The sequence below is a fragment of the Panthera pardus genome, unplaced genomic scaffold (assembly GCF_024362965.1).
Source record: "Panthera pardus isolate Hobbes unplaced genomic scaffold, ASM2436296v1 HiC_scaffold_4, whole genome shotgun sequence".
In the NCBI taxonomy this organism is placed as follows: Eukaryota; Metazoa; Chordata; class Mammalia; order Carnivora; family Felidae; genus Panthera; species Panthera pardus.
In genome coordinates, this window is record NW_026526969.1 from 17,798,071 (window position 1) to 17,819,531 (window position 21,461).

The 21,461-nt window shown below is 59.5% G+C and overlaps 2 protein-coding genes across 7 annotated transcripts in view; both read right to left on the reverse strand.

Moving 5' to 3' along the window:
- The window catches only part of UNKL (unk like zinc finger), a 37,566-nt gene extending 20,935 nt beyond the window's left edge, over positions 1–16,631 (reverse strand). For 3 of the 6 annotated variants that reach the window (XM_053894181.1, XM_053894180.1, XM_053894177.1), the window contains exons 1-6: positions 16,524–16,631; positions 15,307–15,516; positions 6,872–7,048; positions 6,353–6,486; positions 2,369–2,504; positions 1,582–1,699 (exon numbers count right to left, since the gene is read on the reverse strand). In XM_053894181.1, the coding sequence (XP_053750156.1) occupies positions 1,582–1,699; positions 2,369–2,504; positions 6,353–6,486; positions 6,872–7,048; positions 15,307–15,516; positions 16,524–16,600 (852 nt within the window). In that variant the 5' untranslated portion in view covers positions 16,601–16,631. The remainder of the gene's footprint in view (positions 1–1,581; positions 1,700–2,368; positions 2,505–6,352; positions 6,487–6,871; positions 7,049–15,306; positions 15,517–16,523) is intronic. The other 3 variants (XM_053894178.1, XM_053894176.1, XM_053894179.1) reach the window with 2 other exon arrangements.
- Positions 16,632–18,196: 1,565 nt separating this feature from the next.
- LOC109278100 (protein CCSMST1) lies at positions 18,197–20,368 on the reverse strand. Its single transcript, XM_019468105.2, has 2 exons — positions 20,236–20,368; positions 18,197–20,159 (listed from the first exon to the last, which is right to left on the reverse strand). Exons 1-2 carry the CDS (start codon positions 20,265–20,267, stop codon positions 19,784–19,786), a joined length of 408 nt encoding a protein of 135 aa, XP_019323650.1. The 5' UTR covers positions 20,268–20,368; the 3' UTR covers positions 18,197–19,783.
- Between the last annotated feature and the right edge of the window lie 1,093 nt (positions 20,369–21,461).

The following is a 21,461-nucleotide window of genomic DNA, read 5'->3' on the forward strand; positions in this document are numbered from 1 at the left end:
CAGGCGGCAGAGGCCAGGCTCGGAGTTCACGACCCAGCCCAGGCGGGCCACGCCCAGCGCCAATCAGGTGGCACCAGGGGCAGCCATGGGCCAGAACAGGGCACCTCCTGCTCCCGACCGGCCCGCATGGCCCATCCCCTGACCGGGCACTGACCCCTCCCTCATTCCTGCTCTCTGCCTCGACCGCTCCATCCCTGCCCCCTGCAGGCCCCTCGAGGCACCCCTCCTGCAAGCGAGCCGCACACCCCACCCTCCTGGACTGCCCCCCACCCGTCCTGGTCCCCACACTCTCAAAACCCTGAAGAGGGATGGTTTGCTGTGTTTTTTTTAGTGTTTATTTTTTCAACGTTTTTTATTTATTTTTGGGACAGAGAGAGACAGAGCATGAACGGGGGAGGGGCAGTGAGAGAGGGAGACACAGAATCGGAAACAGGCTCCAGGCTCCGAGCCATCAGCCCAGAGCCCGACGCGGGGCTCGAACTCACGGACCGCGAGATCGTGACCTGGCTGAAGTCGGACGCTCAACCGACTGCGCCACCCAGGCGCCCCTAGTGTTTATTTTTGAGAGAAAGACACAGCACGAGCAGGGGAGGGGCAGAGAGAGAAGCGGGGAGAGAGAGAATCCCAAGCAGGCTCCATGCTGTCAGCACAGAGCCTGATGCGGGGCTCAAACTCACGAAATCATGAGATCCAGACCTGAGCTGAAACCAAGACTCAGATACTTAACCAACTGAGCCGCCCAAGCATCCCTGCTGATCAGCAATCTTTTTTTTTTTTATTTTTTTTTAATGTTTATTCATTTTTTGAGAGAGAGACACATAGCACGAGCACGGGAGGGGCAGGGAGAGAGACACACACAAAATCGGAAGCAGGCTCCAGGCTCCGAACTGTCAGCACAGAGCCCGACGCGGGGCTCGAACTCACGAAGCATGAGATCATGACCTGAGCCCAAGTCGGAGGCTCAACCGACTGAGCCGCCCAGGAGCCCCTTGCTGGTCTGTTTTCACCACAAACCCAAGCGTGCTCTGGTTAGCTCTGCGAACTTCAACCGTCCGTGCCCTGCCGGTGCCAAAGGAAGGTCCGGCCTTGACCGGCTCCCGGAGGGCGGGGTGTCCTGCCTGGTAAGTGTCTCTGTTTACCTGCTCCGAGGCTACCCCGGATAGTCACAACGTGATTTCTGGTAGGGGCTCTGGGCCCGGTCGTGTGGGCTCAGCCTCTGGGGGGACTGGAGATGGAGGTCAGCACGTCTATGTGACCCCTAGTGAAAACCCCAGACACCGAGGCCCACACGCCTGTCCACAGACACGGTCCACGTGACTCCCTGCAGGACAGCCCTGGAAGCTCAGGCCCGGTGGGTCGGGGACCCAGCCCCAGGAGGGACCCCCCCCTGCCCCCGCCCGTGGCTGACCTCAGCCCCTATCCTGTCACCAACGAATCACGGCTGTGGGCACAACAGCGTTGCTGGCATCTGCAAATCCTCCCGGCGAATCGCAGGACCAGAGGGTGGTCCCAGGGACCCGGAGTCAAAGGGGGGAGACCTCCCCCTACCCCGGGCTGTGCGCCGACGCGGGTGCCTCGTACCTCCGGGTGAAATTGCTGCTCCGCGCGGGAATGGCAGTACTGACAGCTGTCCCCACTGTCACACCTCGCGGGCTCACCCCACTCATCACCGTGCTTCACGCTGGGACACGGCGTGGACCTGGGGGGACGGGGGGGGGGGGTCAGTGTGCCCAGACGGTATTGGCACGTGGGCGGGCGCACACAACCCCTGGGAGCGTGCCTCAGAGTGAGGGCCGCCTGAAGCCAGACGGGGCTCGGCCGCCTCCGCGGCGGGTGCGGCTCAGAGCCGCCCGGATGGCGTGCCATGCGAGCGTTGGACAGGCAGCGGGCACCCTCCCTCCTTCCCTCCCGAGCTGAGTCCCACACCGAGCCCCCAACAAGTGATCCCACAGCAGGAAAACCCAGCCCTGATGCTCATTTTTCACGTACTGTCGGACAGCCTTATCAAAATCTCTTTGGACTCCCAGAAAAAACGAGCCGCCGTGGGGAGTAAGGTTTTATTATTTTTCGGCACATTTTCCGTCCCTTCCATCTACGTGAATTCATCTTATCCTCTCAGGCTGCGCTCTGGTGACTACCACTGCCAGGATGCGCAGGGGCGGCTCTCGGCCCCTGGGCCCTGAAACCGCGGAGACGGAGGGAAGGAAGCACGACCGCCGCTGACCCGCTCGGCCCCTGGGCGCGCGCGGCGGGGTCTGGCCTTTTGTGCGCGCGCACGGGAGGCGGCAGAGCCCGGCGCGCGCGTGCACGCGGCAGAGCGCTGGCTCGCGGGGGGAAGGGGGGGAGGCAGGTCCACGCAGGGGCTCACCTGTACTGGAACCTTCGCGGGCTCCGCCGCCGGTCCCTGCTGTTGTGGTAGTGCGGACACGCATAGCCCTGGCGACACAGACGCGGTGGCTTCGGACACGGCTCTGTCTTATAGCTGCCCAGCACGAAACTGGCGTCTGAAAACACAGGGGTCCACATGGGAGCACGTGCACGTGTGCTCAGCGGGCCAAAGGACACAGCGTGTCCACCCCACCGCCACGATCGGGAGCGAGACGCTGACACCCGCCACAACCTGGACGAGCCTGGAGAACGTGACGCTCGGTGAGAGGCCAGACCCGGAAGTCTACCTGTCGCGTGACTCGACTCCAGGAGCCGTGGGATGGGGCAGATCCCGGACGGGAAGGACACGGGTGCTGCCAGGGGTTGACGGCGGGGGCTCATGACAGGGTTCTAAACTAGCTCACCTGACGGCCAAACAACCCCTGAAACGCACACTTTAAAACGGTGCATTTTAACCCTGATATCAACAGTGGATTTGGGGTGATAAGGACCTGTGATGTCGGCTGATGGGCAGGGACAAATGTCCTGCTGTGGTGGGGTCAGTGCACACACGGAGTCACAGGGCATATGAGAATTCCATCTTTTCCTTTCAGTTGAATCCCAAATTGCTCTAAAAGTAGATTTTCAATTTTATTTAAAAAAATTTTTTAATGTTTATTTTTGAGAGAGAAACAGAGCATGAGCAGGGAAGGGGCAGAGAGAGAGGCAGACACAGAATCCCAAGCAGGCTCCAGGCTCTGAGCTGTCAGCATAGAGCCCCACGCGGGCCTCGAACCCACGAACCATGAGATCATGACCCGAGCTGAAGTCAGACGCTTAAGTGACTGAGCCCAGGTGCCGGTGCCCCTTGTATATCTTTTAAGTAGTTAATTTCATGTTTTCTGAATCTCATCTGAGAGCAAAAACAAACAAAAAGCCACCTGGGGTCATCTGAAAGCAAGAACTGATGAGAGAAAATCCTAAAAATCATATCCACTGGCAGCCTGGTTCGTGATCAACACGGCACCTGTAGACGCTACTGTTCCCGCTGCTGTTCCCAGCAGGGCTGAGCTTCACGCTAAGGGATGGGAGAGCGGCAGGGGGAGGGGAGGGGCGGGCCCCAGCAGCCAAGACAACGCGACCCGACCCTCAGGAAATGTCTGCAGGTCGAAGTTTAACGTCACCGCGTTGTCCAGCCACACCAAATACAATTTCTAACTCGTTAAATGACACACAGAGGGACACAGAAAGAACAAAAAGGGTCTGAGAAACAAAAAAGCCCATTTTAAGAAAACAAATTAGGGATGCCTGGGTGGCTCAGTCAGTTAAGCAGCCAACTCTTGGTTTCAGCTCGGGTCACGATCTTGAGGTTCGGGAGTTCAAGCCCCACATGGGGCTCTGTGTTGACAGTGCACAGCCGGCTTGGGATTCTCTTTTTCCCTTTCTCTGCCCCTCCCCTGTTCTCTCTTGCTCAAAATAAATCAACTTTATATTAAAAAAGGAAAACAGAACCTAGAACACTTATACACAAGTACGGAGCGAGTGCCTCGTACAGATACAGTCCGACGCAACCGAGAGATGATGACGTGAGCCAAACTCGGATGCGTGACCGACCGAGCCACCCAGGCGCCCCCAACCATGGGACATTCTGAAAAAGGCAAAACCACGGCAACGCAACAGTTGCGTAAAGGATCAGTGGTGGCCAGGGGTCAGGCCGAGAGCAGACCTTGACACGGCTTTGGCCAAGCCCAGAGCGTGAGCCCTAATGGAAACTGTGGACGTTAGTGAACCTGTCCGTGTCGGTTCCTTGCCTGTAACAAAAGTGTCACGTCGGGGCAAGGCGTTCACGAGGGGAAGGTGGGAGGGGGTACACAGGACCCTGTACCACACACAACACCTCTGGACATCTAAAAAGCAGCAAATAAAATCTGCTAGTTAAAAGCCGAACCGCCACACAGAGATGGAAAATGAAGGCGCGGAAACACCAGTCTGGAGCAGCGCATCTGACCGTGAGTGTCGGCGCCACAGGCTCCGTCTGAGACGCTCAGTAACCGAAGCCAGAGCGCCTAACTGGACCTTCCTGACTCGGACCCGGGTGCAGGAGCTGAGGGCCGCCCCCAGGGCGAAGCCACAGGCCTCACCGCCGCCTCCCTGCTCTCCCTCCTCAGGCCCAGCCTGGCTGGTGGCGTGCCCCCGCCACGAACCGGAGCTCACACAGGCGGAAGCGGGCATCCCAGACGGGGAGACGACAGGCTGGAATGTGGGAGACAGGAGGTTCTCACGGGCGTTTTCCGGAAAGACAGAAACACCGGGCAAAGCACGTGTCCTCAGGTGCTGGAAGCCGGAAGCTGCGGGCACACAGCTCCCGCTGAGGCGGCCCTTCCCCAAGCAGTGACAGCACCACAGGGGGACGAGCGCGCAGCACACGTGGGTGCCCCGAAACCCAGAGGGGACCCTGGGGCGTTCTTTTTTTTTTTTTTTTTTCAACGTTTATTTATTTTTGGGACAGAGAGAGACAGAGCATGAACGGGGGAGGGGCAGAGAGAGAGGGAGACACAGAATCTGAAACAGGCTCCAGGCTCTGAGCCATCAGCCCAGAGCCCGACGCGGGGCTCGAACTCACGGACCGTGAGATCGTGACCTGGTTGAAGTCGGACGCTTAACCGACTGCGCCACCCAGGCGCCCCTTTAATTTTTTTTTTTTTTTTTTTTAACGTCTATTTATTTTTGAGACAGAGAGAGACAGAGCATGAATGGGGGAGGGTCAGAGAGAGGGAGACACAGAATCCAAAACAGGCTCCGGGCTCTGAGCTGTCAGCACAGGCGCCCAACGCGGGGCTCGAACTCACGGACCGCGAGATTGTGACCTGAGCCGAAGTCGGCGCTCAACTGACTGAGCCACCCAGGCGCCCCTGGGGCATTCTTCACGCGGCCCAGCCAAGAGGCCAGCCGGCAGGTGCCATCGTGGGGTGGGCGCCGGGCACTTGGTCTCAAGGAGGGGTTGGCGGTGGCGGTGGGGGTGGGGGGGATAGTAGACATGGGAGGAGAATCTGGATCAGCCTCGCATGACCTTTGCTGACTGATCCAGTACCCTGGGCCCTGGCGTGGACTTCCCGAGAGCAGGCAAAGACATTTGCGAGGAGAAAATTTGTTGCTCAGTAACAACGGTGTGAAAGCACTGTTTACACGGGTGCTGTCAGCCGGGCAAGTCCAAGGAGCCCCATCAAGACTTAGAGGACTTTTCTTAAAACCGCACCGCCCTTATCAGCTACCCAGAACAGACAAACACACAGAGAGAAGGCAAACTAGTGAGTGCCGGGGCAGGGGGGTGCTGCTTAATGGGGACAGGGTTCCGTGCACGTTACAGAAACGTTCCAAATTAGTGCTGATGCTTGCACAACACCGTGAGTGTACCAAACGACACAAACTGTTCACTTGAAAACAGCTGAAACAGTAAATTAACTACGTTATGGGTACTTACAATAACATCCCCCCAAATTTCACCGCCCACAGCCATCACTTGTGAAGCCTGCGAGGAGCGCGGGTCCCGCAGCTCCGAGGGACGCATCCAGGAGCTGCAGGGACTGAGCCGAGGGCCCCGGGAGACCCGCAGGGCAGGGCCAAGGCGGAAGCACGGACGTCCCAAGAGCAGGTGTGCGGCGAACATCAACCCAGCTCTGGGACGGGGCGCCCGGAAGGAGCCGTGCCTGCCACATACTCCCCTCCCCAGGCGGCAGCCGCTGGCTGACCTCGGCAAGAAGACGCCGGGGTAAACATCCAGAGCAACCTTGGGGCCTGGACGCCGGGGCTCAGATCCCACTCAGCCACCACTACCTGAGGCATTGGGGGTGATATACTCCACCGGAGACTCAGTTTCCCCATGTGGTCTACAAACGAAGGCGGCGAGGTCCACCATGTGGTCACTTTACAGATGGAGAGGACCTCCCCCCCCCCCCCCCACCCTCCATGGTGGCCTCAGGGTTACCTTGCCACCGGGGGTCCTCGCCCAGGATCTTCTCGATCATGGCCTGGCTGGCCAAGGCCCCGGGCTGCAAATCAGGGACGCCGTCCCCAGCGCAAAGCTGGCCGCTTTGCAAGGATTCCTGGGCCTGCAGCTCCCTGCGAGCAAATGTCACACTGGTTACAGCGCTGCCTCGCGTCTGTCCCAAGCCCTCCCGCAAGGTGACGGAATCATTCGGTGCCGTCGCTCTGCGGAGCAACCTAGAAGGTTTGGGACGGGCGGCCCTCGGGCCTCGGGCACAGCCCTGTCCTGGGACGGATCCAACACCTTCAGAGCCGAGACGCGTTTAGTGAGGACTCCTCTGTCCCCCCCGGGGGGGTCCCACAGGTGCACGAGCTCAGCCTCGTGAACTCCCATGGGCACGCGGGGCAGCGGGACAGAAACCCTCTCGTCAGAGTCAAAGCCAGAGAGAGAGCCGCTCAGGCCAGCATCCCAGAGAGGTGAGCTGGCCGGCCGGCCGCCCCGCGCGGACGCCCCACACACCTGATGTCACACACGGGCGGCCGCAGGTCCAGCGGGCCGTGCGCAAAGGCACAGTGCAGCCCGTTCTTGACGCAGTGGCCACGGGCGTCCGTCTCGTGGATGCACGTCCCGGTCTTGTAGTAGCGCAGGTGGTACTTGCGCTCCGTGTCCCCGGTCGTCCGGTGCAGGTACGGGCACCTGGGAAGCAGAGGGGCAGACACAGGCCATCTGAGGCCTCGGGGACAGCAGCGCGGACCCGCCCCACTCCTCGTCGGCACCTGGCCAACGCCCTGCTCTCGCGGTCTCCCTCCGCACACTTATCTGTTCTGATCGCAGGCCTGAGGTCCCGGGCGGAGCACCTGTCCCCTGAACCCGTCCCCCAGACACTCAGATGCCCCACAGATCCCGCAACTACATCTGGTGGAAAAACACAGAAGCAAATTTCCCTGGAAATCCTCCTGCATCATCTTCTGGTTATGGAAAAATGAAGTTCGTGCCTGGGATGCAGCAGCGCCCCTCATTCTTCCCGACGGGCATTATCAGAGGAGGACTTGCGGTCACTCCCATCCATCCAGGTGCTTCAGGGGGCCCCTCGAGGGAAGGAGCCTGGGGAGAAACCCGGACGCGGCTGGAGGAGGAGGAGGCTGGTGGGAGCCGGCCAGGAGAGCGGGGGATGGGGGGGGGGGGCGGTACCACGTGCCCCAGATGGAGGGGGGCGGGCTGTGCCACTTGCAGGTGCCAAGCCACACACTCCCAGGGAGAGTCCCCCTGCGGTCCCCAGGCAGCAGGGGGCTGGCTCCACACGGGAAGCTGGGCACTGAGCCCACATGGAGGTCAGCCCCTCTAGACGAGAGGCACAGAAGGGGGGAGGAAAGGAGCCTGAGCCGGGGACACCTGGGTGGCTCAGTCTTAAGTGTCTGACACCTGGCTTCGGCTCAGGTCACAATCTCACCGTTCCTGAGTTCAAGCCCCACCTCGGACTCTGGTGTCAGTGGAGAGTCTGCTTCAGATCCTCTGTCTCCCTCTCTCTCTCCGCCCCTCCCTGCTCTCTCTCAAAAATAAACGTTTAAAAAAAAAAGACTAGTTTTAAAATAAACTTAAAAAAAAAAAAAACGCACAGAGCCTGAGCCAGCAACTCCCCGTGAGCCGCCTGAGGGGTGAGGCAGGGGCCTGGTGTCCCCCTCCAGAGGGGACGGTTGAGGACGACCGTGTCAGGGCCCAGTCCCACCTCAGTGCCCAGCAAACCGTGGACCCGGCTGCTGGGAGCACCGGCGGGATGGCTCCCCACACACGAAGCAGGGACAAAACCCGGAAGTAAGGAACTGGGGGGGCCACTCACTCTCAACCCCTCTCTCGGCCTTCAGACAGCGCACCCCAGAGCTTCCTGAGCACCTGGGGTGTGCAGGGCATGAGGGGAGAGGGCGCTGTGGCCGCGAGGCCGGGTCCCTGGGAAGCAACGAAGCAAAAGCCAAAGGAGAAGCCAGCTCGGGGTCCGGCACTTCTGCTGCCAGATGCACGCCCCAGAAACGCTGCGAGACCCCGCTGTCGTCCGGGGGAGAGTTGTCTGCACCCGGGTCACAGCACGTGACCCACAACGACCCCAGCGCCCATCAGATGACGCACGGGGGAGCGACATGGAGCCCGTGCAGACCAGGACGCTCCTCGGCCTCAAAGGGAACAGAACTCGGACACGTTGGACAGCGCGGATAAACCGTGAGGACGCTGCGCTCAGCGAGAGAAGCCACACGCAAAGCCCACGTGCTGTGTGATTCCACTCTACGAGGTCCCACGACTCAGAGTCACGTCCCCGGGAGGTGGGGAGTGGATGCGAGGGGCGTCAGTGCTGAGCGGGGACAGAGCTTCAGGTTGGGACGAAGAAAAGGACTGGGGAACAGGCAGCGGGGACGGTTATATACGACACTACGGGAGTCGTCCGTGTCGCTAAACCGCGCACTGAAAATGGTTACATCTGTTTTCCTACGTTACAAATGTTCTATCGTAGTCGTAAACAGAGCCCGCTGGAGACGGAAGAGAGAGATGTTACGTATTTGCACAGACAAGCGTGCGTCACGTCTGGCCCTCTGCGGGATTTCCACAGGCGGACACGCGACGTCACAGCACGCGGGCCGGGAGGACAGAGCGCGGCCAGCACCCCGGGGCCCCTCAGACAGGCCCGCGGTGAGGACACGCACTCCCTCGGCGACGGCAGAAACTGGCAACGGGGCAGATGTGCCACAGGGCACGAAGGCCCCGACGAAGCCTTCCACAGAACGCCACCCGTCGCAGACAATCCCCGCACACCCCTGAGGCACGGGTGAGGTGGCAAACGGACAAGACGACCTGGTGGCACTTTCTGAAAACAAGCATGGCCACACCACTAGACACACACCTGGAAAAGGAGACGGGACGCACGGCCCACGAGCCAGAGCGAGGACGGTGGGCGGAGCGGCTACAGCGAGGACTGGGCACCCGCCCCGCGCCCCTCTCTATGCAGCCGTGTCCCCCGCCGGCCTGCGAGCACATCGCCCCGGCCCGGGACGGGTCTCTGGGTACCCGAGGCGTGGAAGCTGTCACGGGGAGCCCGCGACTACAGACAAAGGCCGCTCAGCGACAACACGGACCCAGGGAGGGGGGCGCTGGGCCCGCCCGACTGCCCCGTGTCACATCGTAGCCCTCGCTCATTCCCTAGCGGCCCCTCAGCTCGGCGCTAAGCATCATCTCCTCTCCGGTGCCATCGCCAAGGCAACCAGGGCGCGGCTGAGGCCCCTGCCCGGCCCTGAGCAGCCTCGACTATTTCACTCGGGGCAGGACCCCGAGATACTGGAGGGCTCTTAACGACGCACAGTGGCTCCGCGTGCAGAAGGTCTAGGCGGTCAGGACTTCAGAGACAACATAGTGGCAAAGCCAGAAAACCCTCCTTCGGGCGGGAAAGACCCAGGGCTCCGCCCAACACCGCAGGCAGATTCTTCCCGCAGGAGTCCGCTAATCCACCTGCCCCTCCCCCTGGGCCACTGCCAGCCCACCGCACCGGTGATGTGCCCCACAGTGACCGGATTCAGGTGGGGGCCTTGGTTCTAGCTGGGCTAGATCAACTCTTGATCTAGGCTCAGGTCATGATCCCAGGGTGGTGGGTTCGAGCTCTGCACCGAGTGTGGAGCCTGCCTGGTATTCTCCCTCTCTCTCTGCCCCTCTCCCCTGCTCATGTGCACACATGTGCGCACTCTCGCTCACTCTAAAAGAAAATCCAGATCTCCATCGATGCCATGATGGAACAGCACGAGCCGGACAAGGGCACAGTCACGATGCTCTGGAACCCACGCGCCGGGATGCAAGGAGGACGAGACCAGGGGTTCACGGCCACCCCTCCGTGTCCAGCAGGCTGTCCCCCTCCCTCTGGCAGCCCTTGCCTGAAACAAAAATAGAACCACCAAGGCCAGTCTGCAGTGGGTGACAGAGGTGGCCCACGCAGCTCACATCCACCGTGCGTTAGCACCAGCCAGGAGCACACTGGACCAGGCGTCAGAACCCCTGGAGGGCTTGCCAACCCCAGAAGGTGTGGTCCCCGAGTCGAGTCCAGGTAGGTTCCTCGGGTCCCAACTGCTGGTCCGGGGGCCGCGACAGGGGCTACCACTGGGCGTTCGGGGACACTCAAGTACGACCTGACTCCCTGCCAGTGCCCAAGGCGCTCAAACAAGGGTGGGGAGACAGAGGTGCAAACCAGAACAAGTCGAGCAACGCCACGCAGTCATGGAACGTGGGGAACAGCAAATGTGGGCAAAGACGTTGCGCTGCAGACAAAGGGGAGCAGGAGGGGCTTCTGGGGAAACCTCGAGGGTCAGCTCACATCCGCCCCCTCCTCTTAGACACCAGGGATGGGGGGCTGACAGCTAACCCCATGTTGGCCACGCCCATCCACTCAGCCCTGCACCCCCTGGTTTCCAAGGGCGGCCCGGACTCCCGAGCCGGGGAAGCGGCCCCTCCTCAGTGCCTAACGTGGGCCATCAGCACCGACAACAGGTCCACACCTTCCTCTGCGCCCCCACAGCTGCCACCCTCCCTGGAAGACAAAAGCCTCCACTGGCCGTCTCTCCACTGGCCTCCGAGGGGGCCTCCCTCCCGGTCACCTCCTGCAACTTCACTCACTCGGCTGGCTAACATGTAACCGAAAAGCGCGTGTCCTGCAGACTGTCAGCAACTCCCCGGCTCCGGACTGTTAGGCTGTGACCTTCCGGACCTGCCCTGGCTCTCACCCCACCCTACAAGCCCAAGCAGAGTTCCCTTGTAAGGTCAGTTTGGAGCAAGTCCACAGCTACGCGGGGGTGAAGTGCACCCAGGGCTCAGGGCCCCAGACGCTTGGGTTCTTACAACTAAACAGGCGAGCGCCTTTCCCTAGAAAGGGCAGGCTGAAGGCAGTGCGGTGCGGCAGGCATGCCACACCTCGGACACTTAGGACGTCTCTCTGAGCCAACAAGCTCCCACAAGCACGCTCGGATTCACGAGCGGGAAGCCCCTGGTCCACCTGACCCCGGGCCTGTGTCCCAGATACCCCAAGTGCAGTGAGGTGGGGGGGGGGGGCTTGTGGGAGAAGAGCCAGGCCAGCCAGGGGAGCCCTGAAAGAATAAGGCCACAGTAACGGGACGGGCCCACTTCCTGGTAAGCAAGAGAATCTACAAGTGGGGGGGTCTGGAGGGTTGACTCCCCAGGAACATCCTGTGTACCACAGGAGGAGGGTTAACCGAGGAAAGAGAGTGGTTACTTTGCACACGAGACAGTTGGGGGCTGCTTGATTTCCCCCAATGAAGATGTCCCCCGAGGGCCGCAGAGGCCGCTGGGAAGGCGCCTAATCATCCCCAGGAGCCCCGCACCTGCTCGTCTCAACAGGAGGCGCCAATCACACCTGGATTCCGGGTGTGATTCCTGTGCGAACACCCAGGCCGGCCCTGACGGCGGAGGGCCTGGCGTGGGGAGCAGGGCCAGCTGGGGGCCTGGGCTGTCCACACCCGATGCCCCTCCGCAGCTTTCAGGATGAGGGTGGGCCAGCGAACACCTCCGACGGGAGTCGCTCTCCTTGAAGCCCAGCCTAAGAAATACCTGAGATGCACCCTCACAAGTGGGAACACAGATTCGATGGAGCTGGGCCAGACCTCAGGCTCGGAAGCGGCGCAGCCAGACCTCAGCCTCGGAAGCAGCTTTCTGCGCCGCCGACTCTCTCGACTCTTACTCGAGGATTGTCAAACGCGCACACCGCTCAGCTGACCCTGGCGTTCCAGCGCGGGCGGGCTTGTAGCCGCCGGGGCGGGGCGGGGCGGGGCGGGGCGGGAACACGTGACCGCACGACCAATCGCAGCCGGCCCCAGGGAAGGGGCGTGTCCGCCAGAGCAGAGGGCCCTGAGAGGGCGAGCAGGGGACGCGAGGGCAGCGGGACCTCCCTGGCTAATGGGGGGGCCCGCCCGCGGAGAAGAGGGGGTGACAGCCGAGGTGCCCATGGGGAGGGGGAGATGACACCGGGAGGTCTATCCAGAGGTGACACTGGAAGCGCCACGGAGGTGTGGGGGGCCCTGGCGGAAGGGGCCATGGGAGGAGGCGTGACAGTGAGGGGAGAAGGTGAGCGCCATCCTAGGGAAGGCCGTGAGAGCAGAGGTGCCAATCCCCCTGGAGTCCCCATCCGGTCCTGCCACACAGCTCGGGCCGCGAGCTGCTGCCAGCCAGCTCCAAGAACAGTCCTGGATGCTTAGGTCACCCGACAAGGGCTTAAGGGTCTTTGCTCTTTGATAGGATCCATGTTCTAAACTAACGGGTTGGGGGGGGCACCTGGGAGGCTCAGCCGGTTAAGCCTCTGACTTCAGCTCTGGTCACCATCTCACCGTTTGTGGTTTCCAGCTTCATGTCTGACTCTGTGCAGACAGCATGGAGCCTGCTTGGGATTCTTTCTTTCTTTCCTTTTTTTTTTTGTTTTCTCCCCCCCCCCTCCCCACTCTGCCACTCCCTCTCCCTCTGCCACTCCCCCCCTCAAAAATAAACATTAAAAAAAAATTAACAGGTTGGTAGTACACATGCCCAAAACAGTTTTCGAGAACCCATAAACTGAAATAAAAGGAAGGTTCTGTCCTTACTCTGGAAGGTAGTATCTACTTAGGAATTCCACGGTGATGCTTTGTGAACCAGAATATGTAGTCAAACAGGACAAACGCTGTGCTGTTCCACTCGTGGGGGGTGACAAAGTCCCTCCCCCATGGAACTGAGCGGTAATTACTAAGGAGAGACCCCCAGGGGAGACATCTGCTCTCTGCCAAACACTTCCTGAAGTTCAGGCTGAACCTCGATACAAGTGACACAATCTTTACTAAGATATGTGTGACTTTCTTACTACATGGAGGGTCACAGGATGCACCCCAAACAGAAAATGTCAAACAGGCACCTAACTGCCACTCATCTGGCTCTCAGTGATGACCTCCGTGTCATGTAGATCACACGTTAATATTTCTGTAATAAATGATTGCCTGGGGGGCACCTGGGGGGCTCAGTCGGTTGAGCATCCGACTTCCGCTCGAGTCATGATCCCACAGCTGGTGAGTTCAAGCCCCGCATCGGGCTCTATGCTGAGAGCTCAGAGCCTGCAGCCTGCTTCGGATTCTGTGTCTCCCTCTCTCTCTGCCCCTCCCCCCTCGTGCTTGCGCGCATGCGCTCTCAAAAATAAACATATAAAAATAAAAAGAAACCAACTGCCTGTTATTTAATTACTATCGAGCCCAGCTGAAATGATCGCCCACAGACGCTTCATCCTGGAAGAACTGGACGTCAGGTGATGTCTAACAGTGGGGCCAAATCAATACCAGGACATCCAGACTCTGGAACCCCAAACAGCTGTTCAAACTTGCTTTGTCTACATGTACCGAAAGCATCAGTGAATACTGTCAGTCCTTCATAAAGGGCTCTGGGGTGAGGTCATACACGCCGGGTGACGGGACTGCTGCACCAGGGTCAAGCAGCACTGCCTCCCCCCTTGGGGAACTCAGGACCCAAGGCCAGAGAGGTGACTGACATCACCAAGAGAAATGAGGGACCTGATTCCAGACCTCAGCCAGAGAAACATATTTCTTCTGAAGACACGTGTGCAGGAAAGATCAGTTCAAGAAGCAATTATATAAGGCACTTTTAAAACTTCACAGAAGCGTAACACCATCTTAACCAAGGAAGGGCTGGGCGCGTTATTCCAGCAAGCGTCAAGCTGCCTTAACAACAAACTTATTGAACTCTCTGGTGCTCAACTAAAAATATTTCAGTAAGTATATAAAGCTTATGATATCACCATGAACGGAAAGTTTACTCCCTGGCCTAAACATCTTTGGAAAATAAAGGACACACATCACTCTGATGTCTGAGTGCAGCACAGTGAAAGCTGTCTTCAGAAGGGAGCATTTCACGGGGCTCCTGGGAGGCTCAGTCAGTCACGTGTCTGACTTTAGCTCAGATCATCTCGTGGTTCACGAGTTCGAGCCCCGTGTCGGGCTCTATGCTGACAGCTTGGAGCCTGCTTCAGATTCTGTGTCTCCCTTTCTCCACCCCTCCCCTCACTATTTCTCTCTCTCTCTCTGTCAAAAATAAACATTAAAAGAAAATTTTCTTTCAAAAGGGAGCATTCCTGGAGACGCAACTCCTTTCAAGGGATCAGGGGACTGAGCCCAAAGGACCTCCCCCAGATCAGGCCTGGATCCAAAGAGAAGTTGAACAAGCAGTTCAGAAGTTGAACGAGTTATTCAGAGGGCCCGGAGCTCAGTGATGCTATCTGACCTCCAGGCAAAGGCGGACCAGCCCTCCTCCTTCCTCAAACAGCCCAGGAAAAAAAAGCAAAACCTCCCGTTACTGGGTTCTGTCCGTTACAAGCCTATACGCTCTGCCTGCACGTGCCCTGTTTTCCCATTCTACACATTGCTAAATAAATACATCTGTTCATAACACCATCAAGAAACTTGTAAGAAAAAAAGCCAACCCAAACAAAACCTTGGTTTCTTAAACTTTAAAAGTGCTACATAAGCGACAGTCTGCAAATGAAATAACTTCCCTATCATTTTTTTTTTTTTTAAAGACGTTAGATATGTATGCTGCAAGGAAGTAAACATTCCAGGTATAACTTGCACAGGGTGAGCAAACATTTTAACACGCTCTCTGAACCAGAAAACATGGGGCAACTACAAAACGGTCCTAAGCCTAACAGGTGCACCTCATAAGGGTGGTCTCTAATACGGAAAATCTGGGGAACTGGGTCCCAGATGGGAAGTGAAGTCAAGTCGGTTGGCAGCGCCCAAAGGGTGTCCCGGAGACACAGTCCTGGAGGTAGAGAAAAGTCCGCCCACCACCACTGGTCACCGTTAACGCCTGAGAACAAAGACCAGACCCCCTCTACAGGTGGCGGGTGCTGGAAAGAGCGGCCAGAGCTGGCCCCGCCCCACACTCACTCGTCGCCGTCGGGGCACACGCCGCTGGCCTCGTCGTACTTGGAGCAGTACACGTCCGGGCTGTAGTTGAAGGTGCCGTCGCGCCTGCGGAGCGGTCTGCGCCGACGCTGATTTAGGAAATGCCAATGGAAACAGGTAAATGGCCTGTGCTGGGCGCACTTGTGCTGCACAAACAGGGCGCACTGCTCTGTCCTAAATTCCTTTAGATACCTAAAAAGACAAACAGCGTTGCGGGTCGCTTCCGCCGCCACCGCCGCCGGCGGGCGGCCTCGAGGACTCGTGAGCGGGGACCGGACCCCGCAAGCCAGGGTGCCCCAACCTCAAGAGCAGCCCCCTCTCTGAAGGCAGGCGGCCCCAAACGGCCGCCCCCCCCCCCCATTCCCAGCGCGTTCCTCCGATCCCAGGCACGGTCCCGGACCCCAGGCGCAGCCCTCGATTCCCGGCCCCAGGCGCGACCCCCGTCCCCACTCCGAGTCCAGAGGGCCACCCCCCCACCCAGCCCAGGCGCGAGTCCCCAGACCCCGCCCGCAGCGTCGCCCATCCCGGCCACGGACGAGACCCCCCAACTTCAGGCGCGACACAGCGACCCCAGGCACGCCCCGACCCGGGGCAGAGACAGCCCGAGTCCAGATGGCTGCCCATTCCCGACCCTAGGTCCGACCCCGGACCCCAGACGGCCGCCCCCTCACCCAGCCCAGGCGTGACTCCCCAGACCCCGTCCGCAGCATTTCCCATCCCGGCCACGGACGCGACGCCCAACTTCAGGCGCGATACGGCAACCCCAGGCACGCCCGACCCCCCAAGCCGTGGTGCCATCCCTGATCCCAGGCGGGGGCCGCCCGAGCGCAGAGGACCGCCCTCCTCCCCCCCCCCCCCGCCCCCAGGCGCATCCGCCCCGGCCCCCGACCCTCCCCCGCAGAGGCGCGTGGACCCCCAGCCTCCCGGCGCGCTCCCCAGCCCCCGCCCCCAGGTGCCGCCCCAGACCCTGGGCGCCGCCTTTCGACCTCAGGCGGCGGCAGCCCGCGTCGGACGGCTGTCCACCGCCCCGAGCCCGGACGCGACGCGGAGGCCCGGGCGCGGGGCGGGGGGCGGCGCGGGGCCCCAGGCCGCACCGGAGGCGGCACCCAGGCCCAGGGGCGCGGGGCGCGAGCCGGGGGCGCGCGGGGCCGCCCCCCACCCCGTCCCCCGGCCCCGCCGCGGCCGGCCCTGCCACTGACCTGTAGTGGGTCGGCTTCTCCGTCTGCGGGGGGGACCCGCTCAGCGCCGCCGCCGCCGCTTTCGAAACCGACGGCATTTTCAGTCAAAACAATGCAGCGCGCATGCGCCAGGCGGGCCCGCCCCCGCCCCTCCGGATCTCCCCCCGTGCCGAGCCCCCCGCGCCCCCGCCGGCCGGCCCCGCCCCCGCCCCGCCCCCGCCGGCGCCCCGCGGACCCCAGACCCGCCGGGCGACCTGGCGCCGCGCCCCCATCGGCGGGCACACGCCCCGAGCGCGCCGCCCCGCCCCCGCGGGCTCCCCTCGTCCGCGTCCACCCCAGTCCGCGCTCCGGCGGACCCCGGCCCACCGCGCAGCGCCCTGCGCCACCCGCAGCGGGTCCCCCCGCACGGAGGCCGCGGGCTGGCTGGTCACTCTGGCTCTCCACTCGTCCATCGACTCTGACCCCCCGGGGCTGGGTGCTGAGCTGCAAAGAATGGAGCCGGTTGCTTGGGGCTGGGTGTGTGAGAGATGGGGGGCCATGGGGTGCGACTGCCGTGGCTACCCAGCTTTCTTATAGGGGTTAGGAACGTGTCCCAAAGTTAGATTGTGGCGATGGCTGCCCCAAGTGAATATAGCGAACATTTTCATTGTATGCTTTAAGTGGGTGAAGTGAACACCATGTGAGTTATATACCATTAAAGCTGATTTTCAAGGAAGAATCCAGGACAGTTGGGTGGCTCGGTTATTGAGGGTCCGACTCTTGTTTCTGGCCCAGGTGATGATCTCATGTTTGGGGAGTTCCCCGGGGGCCTCCAGCTCCCGGCTATCAGCGAAGAGCCTGCTTGCGATTCTCTCTCTGCCCCTCCCCCCCCAAATAATTTTTAAAAAGTAAACATTTTTTTAAACACCAGGCTAAGGGGCGCCTGGGTTGCTCAGTTGGTTGAGCGGAGTTCAGCTCAGGTCATGATATTGGGGTTCACGGGTTCAGCCCCGCATCCGGCTCTGTGCTGACAGCTCAGAGCCCAGAACCTGCCTGAGTCCCTTTCCCTCTGCTCCTCCCCCACTCGCGCTCCATGTCTCTCTCTCTCAAAAATAAATACTTAAAAAAAAAATTTAAGCAAATTAAAACAACTTAGAGCCCATGGAGTAAGCAGACATTTTTTTGTTGGGAACAGAGCCCCGCGCCGCTGGTGGCCTGCATCGAAACAAGCCCCTGAAGACGCGTGGCCCGGCAAGAGGAGCCCAGAACAGGATGAATAATGAAAGGACTGAAGTCGCGGCTCACCTCTCCACCTGTCTGCTGCCACCCCTCGGCCAAGACCCGGTGTGGGGAGGGCCTGCTCGCTCGGTCACTCGCTGGCCTCAGGTCTTCCTTTTGCTCAGGACAAAGCCCACCCGGGTCTGGGGTGCAAAGTCAGGAACCAGAAAACCCATACTGTCAGCCACCCGGGAGATACTCAGGACTTATTCCCTTGTGGTATGATGTGCCATCAAAAATTGTAATACCCACCGTCGTGTTTTGAAAAGGTGTGAATTTCTATAGACAGAAAGATACGTCGTTTTCACAGTGGTTGTCCCACTGTGGCATCGTTAGTGTTTCTGATTCTCTTCCTTTTGTTTATGACAGCGTCTAACTTTTCCTGATAGATCACATTGCTTTTGCCATATGAGAGTAACTTTCAATTACAACAGAAATTCTTTTCATTAGGTTTTTTTATTTCCTACAAAAGCTGGGAAGGGAAGAGTTAAGGGTTCTGGTTTGAATGAATGGGTAGCTCACAATTAAACGTAACAACCGTGCCAGGATGGAGAAAGGACGGCATCGTTCTTTGTTCCCTCCCAGATACCAATCTTCCCAAACCTTGATCTACCTCCAAAAAATGAACATACTTGGGGGCTCCTGGTGGGCTCGGTCAGTAAAGCATGGGATTTTTGATCCCAGGGTCACGAGTTCCAGCCCACTGGGTACCGAGCTTACTTACAAAAAATAAAAATAATTAACATATAAATCTATAAACATCCTTCTATCAATCCCACCTGCCACACAAGCGTAATTTCCCCAGGGCAGGCCCGACATTGAAACCCCTGCAGCAGAGAGCCTTCGGGAAGCTGGTGCACTGCCATGCAGCCACCAGTCTGCAAACACCCGGATCGAAGAGACCTCCAGTTAACTTCAGCACCACAGATATGCCAAAATAAAACCTTCCACTAGAAACATAGTGAATAAACTTTCTCTTGTTTCCCTCATATTTAATTCAAAATTAAGCAGTTTCTTAGTAAGTAGTGTTTGAAAAGCATATCATTTCGATACCCAAAAATCCTGCCTGTAATTTGTCAAAAGAAATACCTAGCAGGGCGCCTGGGGGGCTCAGTCCGTTAAGCCTCCGACTTCAGCTCAGGTCATGATCTTATGGTTCCTGAGCTCCAGCCCCACATGAGAGCTCGCTGCTGTCAGCACTGAGCCCTGTCCCCACCACCCCCCTCTGCCCTCCCCCCAGCACAAACACGGGCTTTTTCTCAAAAACAAAACGTTTAAAAAAACGAAAAATGCTGCCCAGTTTTATTTTACTCAGAAAGTTGTTGCCTTGCTAAAAATAAGAATTTGTAAAGCCGAGAAAGTTCATTATTTCCGGTATCTTTTGTAAATCCCACAATTCACATTTAGGTTTCTTTCCTCACTTCCTATTCTGGAAAAACAGAAAAACAAACGAACTGGAGAGGACTAAAAGGCACCCGCCCCCCCCCCGCCTTTTTTTTTTTTTTTAATGAGATGCAAAAAAGGGAGGGGGGTTGGCTTAATTCCACATCACCAAATTAAAATTTATTGTCAGTTTGTCAAACCAACATCTATTTCTACACAGCACGGTACGTTAAAAAACAAAAAGTTTCACTCTTCTCCCAGTTACTCTGTCTCGGAAAGCAAACGACCTGCAGACTGGGTTACGCTGGATTGCCAGTGTCACCAGAATTGCTTTGGAAGCATGATCGCGTTGGAGAAAGACACATCCCAAATCCAACGGTACATAGTGCAACCAAAACCCTTTCCACGGGTCGGAAAGAGAAACGTCTCGGGGGCGTCTCCGTTGGGCATCAAGTATCAGGCGAAGAGCCGGTTCCGTTCTGTGGACACTCTGCTCTGCCTTCACGCGGGTCGGTGTGGCCAGCTGTGCCAAGTCCTTCACTCTGGGGACGGCATAACCAAGGCAGAAACGGCCCAACGCGATGTCAAAAGCCCAAGGGCGGCTGCCTGTCTCCTCGCTGCTAGCCCCCGCCGGCACCCCGCTACGTTCTCGCCTGGTGGACGGTCGGAGCTCCAGGCTCCTGAGAACGATCGCCGGGCTCCGGCTCCTCTTCTCCGAACACCTGTTTCAACCACCGGTCCGTGCTGGTCTCCTGCCTGAAGAAGCACCAGGCCACCAGAGCCATGAGCGAGAGGCTGAAGGGCAGCACCCTCCACCAGGGCCGTTGCTGCTCCCCTCCCAGGGAGTGCTGCACTTTCCAGCGGGACGGGCTGGCTTTGCTGGAGGAAAACTGAATGGGACGGTCAGGGTCGTCCTCTTCCTCGGCCTCGGCCGCGGGCTGGCCCTGAGCCCGGACACCCGGCGGCGGCTGCAGGTGTCGGGAAGCCCCGCGCACGAACCTCAGCGCCCGGACAGCCCTGGAAAAGAGACAGCCGTGAGCGCGCCCGCCCGCCGCGCCCGCCCTCGGCCCCTCCGAGGCCGCGCGCAGCTCACCCGGTGGCCGGCGCACGCCAGACACGGCTCATCGCGACCCTGACTCTGCGCTCGGCGGGGCGGCGCGGTCCGTTTGCGTCACTTCCGGAGCGCGAAACCGGAAACCGGTAGCCGTTGGAGCCTCCGCTCACGACTACAGAACGTGGGCCCGCTCGCGCAACGGAAGTGACCCGCCTCCTCCGGCGGCCTTTTCCGTCGCAGCCGGCTTACGCAGGCCAGGCCGCACGGGCATGCCGGGAAATGTAGTTCTCCCCCAGCCAGAAGAGGAAAGAGCTGTCCGGTACCTGGGCGTCGGCGGGGCTGGGGCGAGATCGTCGCTCTCGGCCTCCTGGCGATGGTCCCTCAGCCGCAGGGCACGACCCCGGCGCTCACCGCGCGGCCGGTCTTCGCGCTCCGGGCCAGGGCCGCTGTCGGGGACCGAGGCTTCGGCGGACTCCCGCGGCACCTTCCTGTCCTTCGGGCTGTCCCGGGGCTCCCTGCCCCACGCTGTTCCCCCACCTGGCTTCATAGCGAAGCCACGGTAGCTTTTGTCCTCCAGGCAGACTGGCCTTGGTGTTGTGAGAAGACTACATGGAGTGTCCAGGCATCATCTTGTGGGGACGTGGGGGGGGGGGGGGGGGGGGAGGAGGGGTCTTGGTGACAGTATCAGATCGTGAGGCCACCTTGTGAGCTGTGATGTGCTATCTGCCTCATTCAGCTTCTTCCCCTCTGGAGCGTCCCTCTCCTGCACCTGCTTCCTGGAGAAACACCAGACTCTGGGACCAGTGCCCCGGCTCCCCGCCCCACCAGGCACTCTCCAGACATTAGGGCGAGAGTGGCAGGCTGGAGGTGTTCCCAGCTCAACAACATCTGGGAGTCCTCCCCACCCGGGGAAGCCCAGCTCCGATGCCCCGCGGCAGCTCAGGGCCCAGGCTAGACTGTTGAGAGGTGCCTGAGTCAACAGAGGCACCTGTGTGCCCGGGTCCTCCTCGCTGGGCCCCACCCCACCTGTTCCACCCTGCCCATGCGAATTCACCAGAGAGAACACTCTAGTATAAATAGAAAACAGAGAGTTTTATTCCAACCCAAGTTAGGACAGCTGCCCAGGAAATGTGATCTTCACGGGGAAGAGAGTGTTCTGGAGAATGAATTGTTTTTAGACTTTTTTTTTACATCTTGTGAAAGCTCAGAAGATTATAGCTCAGCATATAGGCAGCAACATGAATTTTATCATCAAGCGGCGTTGA